The 6,000-nt window shown below is 44.7% G+C and overlaps 1 protein-coding gene across 3 annotated transcripts in view; it reads left to right on the top strand.

The window, feature by feature from the left end:
- The first annotated feature begins 459 nt into the window (after positions 1 to 459).
- The window catches only part of EPC2 (enhancer of polycomb homolog 2), a 187,624-nt gene continuing 182,083 nt past the window's right edge, over positions 460 to 6,000 (top strand). For 2 of the 3 annotated variants that reach the window (XM_069066728.1, XM_069066727.1), the window contains exon 1: positions 460 to 674. In XM_069066728.1, the coding sequence (XP_068922829.1) occupies positions 522 to 674 (153 nt within the window). In that variant the 5' untranslated portion in view covers positions 460 to 521. Of the gene's footprint in view, positions 675 to 949; positions 1,038 to 6,000 lie in introns of those variants that run through there. The other variant, XM_069066729.1, reaches the window with a different exon arrangement.

Below are 6,000 nucleotides of genomic sequence, written 5' to 3'. Positions count from 1 at the left end.
TTTTCGCCAGTCCTCTCACCCTGGGAGGCCCTAGGGCCCGCGCACAGTCCCGCGGGCCGGGGGCGCGCCGAGAAAAGAGTGGGTGGGGAGGGGAGCAGACTGGAGAGGAAGGAGGGAGGAAAGAGAGAGGGAGGGAGGGAGAGAGGGAGGGAGGGGACGACGGGGAGGGAGGGAGAGGACGAGGCGCGTCCCCGCGGCGGGGGCGCGCCCTCGCGCGGGCTGCCGGGATCGCTCGCCGCCGCTGTGGTAATGTCCGCCATGTTGGCCATGGCGCAGGGAGCGGATCGGGCGGGCGAGCGGCGGATCTAGTGTGTGGAAGCGGCCGCGGGCGGCGGTGGGTTGTTCTCGGGCGGGGTGGGCGCCCATGCTGTGGACGGGGGCAGTGAGGAGGAGGAGGAGGAGCGGGCCGGCCGTGCTGCACTGAGGAAGGAGAGGAGGCGGCGGGAGCCCTCCCCCCCTCGCCCGCCCCGCCGCCGCCGCCGCCGCCGCCGCCCGGGCTGTTCCTGTGAGGCGGGGAGACAATGAGTAAACTCTCCTTCCGAGCGCGGGCGCTGGACGCCGCCAAACCGCTGCCCATCTACCGCGGCAAGGACATGCCCGACCTCAACGACTGCGTCTCCATCAACAGGGCCGTGCCCCAGATGCCCACCGGGATGGAGAAGGAGGAGGAATCGGTAGGGACTCGAGTGTTTATTATCCCCCCCACCTTTCCCTCCTCCCTCCCCCCCTCCCCATTGTCAGTCGGGCATCGCCATTCACGGAGCGCTCTACGCACGCTGGAGGGCGCAGCCGCTGCTCCGCCGCATGGGACCGTACGCCGGCGGAGTAGCGTAAATTCTCTCCGGCAGCGCAGAGCCCTCCGCGGCCGCCATGTTGTTGCGTCCCAGTGTTGTGATTAGCTCTCCGCGGCGCTTACGCTGCCGTATGGGGGCCTTGCCGTAAGCGGCGTCTAGGAATGGCGCAGGGGGATGCGCCGGCCGCTTTTGGCGTAGTGCCTCTTACTCGTTTATGCTCTGGGGGCCTTTGGGGCCAGAAAGGTTTGTTTTTCGGGGTGTATTGGGGTGGGTTTTTTGGCTTTTTTTTTCTTTTCCTTTTTTTGTTTTGGTTGTTGCAGCGGGTTTCCTTTTCTTTTTTGAAATTACTTCGGGGAAGTAGAACGATCTCAAATCAAACATCTGTTTTATCCCTGCAAGATAGAGTTCCTCTTGCTCTTCCCCTCCCCCTTTATCCTCCTCATCTCCCCCCACCCCCCATCCCTAGTGCAGTAGGAATAAGTACTCCGTAGTGCAGCATTGCAGGGGGTGGGGGGAGACTGGCGACGGCGACGACGACGACGCGGGGACCACTACATTGCAGCTACAGTGTTGCATTAAGCTTTAACGGTCAACATGCAGGCGCAGACCCCCTTTTTTTATAGTGTTGCCTTCACAGTAGGTTAAGGTATACGTAGTTGTTTTGTTGTATTCTTCTATACGAGGCATTGCATTTTCAGTGGGATACATGCGACCAGTTATCGGACTTGTCAGGGAGGGTCGCTGATCTGTCTATTTTGAGGTTTGACATTTTGGTGGTAGGATCCATTTCGTCTGGAATTCTAAGTTGTGGATTGTTGCAATGTCTTTTCGGGATGGAATGCTTTTCTTGTTATGGGGATGACTTTCGCACCCGGTTGAATTTCAGCTGGCTTGATGCTGGGTGTTTATGACCCCTCGAGTGGTTTTACTTGCATGCGGAGTTCATAGTAACTGCACCCTCAAGAATTTCTTCAATGAACCTACTTCTCCGCCTCATTGTCAACCCCCGGTGTGTGTGGATTGGTTCTCCTGCTTCTGTGGCTGTCAAAAGAAGGCTTGCATCCCTGTGATTGGTTTTCTCCTTTGACTATTAATATTGCAGGAAACACTTTTATGTCTTTGATTGGCTGCTCATGCTTCTGACCTCATTGTATTGCCCTGTTATTACTACTTTCTAGCTGTGATTTAATCACATCTCCCTTTAGAATTTGAATCACTGACATAACCTTTCACTTGAAAACATGGTGGTGTTTTTATTTCTGAATAAAACTTTCCGTCTTCTGTTGTGATCTTGGAGAATATGTTCTCTAAGACTTTTGGAGATAAAATTCTCCAGTTTTTTTTTTTTTAAACTAGAGTAAAAAGAAATATTTATGGGTAAAGGCTTTGCTTCAATAGAAAAAATTACTTAGACGTTTTCAACTCATTGCACCACTAACAAATAGTTGCTTATGGGACTAGCATTTAGAAAAAAAAAAGTTCTATTCTGGATGAAGAATTAACTTTAATTATTATTATTTTTTTTTTACCTCAGAGATCAGCTTTTGATCTCTCCCAGGTGTAGGGAACCTTAGGTTAGAAAACTCTTTTTGTCGATTAAAGTTGACACTTTTCTCTGCAATATGTAGTCTTAGAGAAGTGCTTAGAGCATGGAGAAGTTAAATGACGTAGCCAAATTCATACAACCGATATTGTTCACTCTCCACTACACCCTGATGCCTCGTGTTTTATTAAACTTTTGGTTTTAAGAATTTTCAATAATTATTTCCGTAGATATCAGATACACATTTTTAGACTTTCAAAAAGAGAGGCATCTACTCTTGTATATAATTAGTGTAGTAAAAAGCTTTGGACTAAAATTCAAGAGATTTGAGTTCAAAGTCTGGAGATGATACTGTTTATAGCTCTCTGATCCTGGACAAATTGCTTAACTTTTTCTAGGTTTTACTTTTCCTCATTAAAAAAGTGAGGGACTAGATATTAGAATCAGCTTATTCATTCTATCTTGTCCGTATCTTTTTGCATCGTGATTCTGTCTTGCACAGATTATGATATTTCAGAGACCATTTAGGTCAAATCTGGAAAAAAAAAATCTTTCCTACAACATATCTGAGATGTGGTCAGGCTTTGCCTGAAGACTTCATGTCAGGGGATTCCACTTTGGAATAGCTCTAATTGTTAAAAAGTTTTTCATTAAATCAAGCCAAAATTTGTCCCTTTACAACATATCAATTTTTGTTCTCTGGAGACACAGAGAATAAGCATACTCCTTGTCTACATGACAGCCTTTCTTTTGAAATCATCTATCATGTGCCCTCTTAAGTATTCTCTTCTGCAGGCTAAATATCCTAGTTCTTTCAATTGCTTTTCATGTAGCATGGTGTTGAAACCCTTTCCTGACTTTGTTGCCCTCCTCTGGATACTCACTAGGTTATTAACATCTTTCCTAAAATGTTGTATTAGCACCTATTGATTTTCTCCTCCTTTTCAACTTTCTTCTCTCTCTTTCCTTCTGTCCTTTCCTCTCTTCCTCCCTGTCCTTTAACCTCCCCCTCTCCTCCCACCCAACTGTAGGACACTTCTGCCAGTGCAGATTGTTACCTCCTTTGGTTGCATACTCATAGACAGATTCCTCAAGGACTGAGAGGTTAAGTGACCAGTCCAGTATTAGAGCCAACATTTTGCCTGTCTTAATGCAGCCTAATAGCACAACTTGTATAGATGCCATATCTAAAAGATCATTTTCAGCTCTAAAAGTCTGCAATTCAGTGAATACTTTGATTATTATTATTATTTTTTTTGTATTTCTGATGCATCAAAGTTTCCAGTTTATTAACTTCCTTCCAAAAATGTGATCCTTCTCCCAAAGAGCAATCTCTTTTAGGGCTACTTAACTCTAGGGTAGGGACTGCACCTACCATTTTCATGGGAAACTCTTAGATGAAGAAACATCCTCCACTAATGCAGGTAGACATCATTTCTGCAACTTGTAGTCTTAGTTACTTTGAACACAGAGGGCTTAAGTGACTTGCCCAGGATCACAAACTATGTGTCAGAGGTGGGATTTGAACCAATTCTTCCTGTCTCAGAAGTCAGCTCTCAATCCACTAGGTCATGCAGTCTCAAACCAATTAATTATATACAGTGATGAATAACCTGATGATTCTTGGCTTACTGCTTCAGTCAGTTAGCATTTTTTAAGAACCTTTTATATGCCAGGCACTCTGCTAAGTACTGGAGATACAAAGAAAGGGAAAAGACAGTCCCTATTCTCAGGGAGTTTGCAGGCTAATAGGGAAGATACACAAAAAACTGTTCAAACCGAACTATATATAGGCTAAATTGGAGATAATTAACAAAGAGAAGGCACTAAAATTAAGGAGATTCTGGAAAGGCATCTTGTAGAAGGTAGGATTTTAGCGGGGACTTGGAGAGAACGAGGGAGAACTCAGAAGGCAGAGAAGAGGAGGTAGGACAATCCAAACATGGGAGACAGCCACTGAACATGCCCAGTTTGGAGATTGAGTGTCTTGTTGGAGGAACTGCAGGGAGGCCAGTGTCACTGGATCATAGAATACATGGCAGGGTATAAGGTGTAAGAAGACTGGAATGGTGGTGGTGGTGATAGGGGACAGATTATGAAGGGTTTTGAATGTCAAACTGAGGATTTGACAGCTGAGTAGGATATACTGGAGTGGGGAGAGACTTGTGATAGGGAAGACAATAGCAAATTATTGTAGTAGTCTAGGTGTGAGGTGATCAGGGCTTGTAATGATGGCAGCAAAGGAGAGGAGGGGACATATAGGAGAGATATTTCAAAGGTAAAATTGATAGGACTTGGCAACAGATTGGATAAGGGGTAGGAAACAGAAAATGGGAAGAGTCAAGGATGACACCTAGGTTGTGAGCTTGGGTGACTGGTAGGGTGGAGGTACATTCAGCACTAATAAGGGAGTTAGGAAGAGGAGAAGGTTTTTGGAGGGGGAAAAATAACTAGTTTAGTTTTAGACATGTTGAGTTTACGATGTGTGTGAGACATCTAGTTCAAGATGTCCAGTAGGCAATTGGAGATGCTGACGTTCATCAGAAAGGGTAGGCCTGGTTAAGTAGATTTGAGAATTGTCAGTATAGAAGATGGTAATTAATTCCTTGGGCTACTGATGATATCACGAAGTGAAATAGTATAGAAGGAGACAAGAAGAGGGCGCAGATAGAGTTCTTGGGGCCACTTGCCTTTAATGTTTTAGGTATTTCCTGGACAGAGATCCAGCAAAGGAGACAGTGTTCAAATAGGAGAAAAACAAGGAGAGAGTAGTGTTGAGAAAATCTAGGGAGAAGAGAGTATAAAAGAGAAGATGGTTGACAGTGTCAGAGGCTGCAGAAAGATCAAGAAGAATAAGGATTGTGAAAATATTAGATTTGGCATTTAAGAGGTCATTAGTAACTTTGGAGAGAACAGTTTTGATTGAATGATGAGGTCTGGAGTTCAGATAGAGTTAAGAAGATAGTGAGAGGAAAGGAAGTGGAGGCACCTATTGTAAATGACTCTCTCAAGGAGTTTAGCCGTAAGAAGGAAGAGAGATTTGAGATTCTAGATAGTAGCTAGTAATAGAGGAATAAATTAAGGGAGGGTCTTTTTGTTTTGTTTTTGTTTTAGGGTGGGGGAGATTTAGGCACGTTTGTAAACTGGAGGAAAGCAGCCAATGATAGAGTTTGAAGAGTTGTCAGAGAATAAGGATGATAGAGGGAACAGTCTGCTGGAGAAGAAGGGATAGAAAATATTGGGATTTTTTTTTTAGCAATTAAATTTACATATAAATGTTGATTTAAATCCAGGGACTTAACCTGTGCCTCCTAATGACAATATTGGAAAATTCTTTTTAACCTTTTCAGAAGAACAGAGGTTGTGACTCTGTGTGGTGTGATTGCCAAACAGCTGGGTTTGTGGTTGTCATTGGCACGTTAGCTATGACCATATGTGCATATTCATACCATCGCTAAATGTGTTTCCACTGTCCCTAAAAATCTGACCTTTGACTGCTAGGCAGTTTGTATGAATCAGGATTTGAAATTGGTTATAAATTCCTTACCCTGTATTCTCGAAGAGCAGAGCATGCCAGCCTGGTACTTTAACGAATAGACTATTTAAATTCTATTCCCAAAGAATATGCTAGTCATAGAATTTTAGAGTTGGTAGAAGCCTTAG

Source organism: Petaurus breviceps, unplaced genomic scaffold (genome assembly GCF_028583685.1).
Source record: "Petaurus breviceps papuanus isolate PSGF00001 unplaced genomic scaffold, PetGlider_PUasm1.0 90723, whole genome shotgun sequence".
Taxonomy (NCBI): Eukaryota; Metazoa; Chordata; class Mammalia; order Diprotodontia; family Petauridae; genus Petaurus; species Petaurus breviceps.
This window is presented reverse-complemented; position numbering and strand designations above follow the sequence as displayed.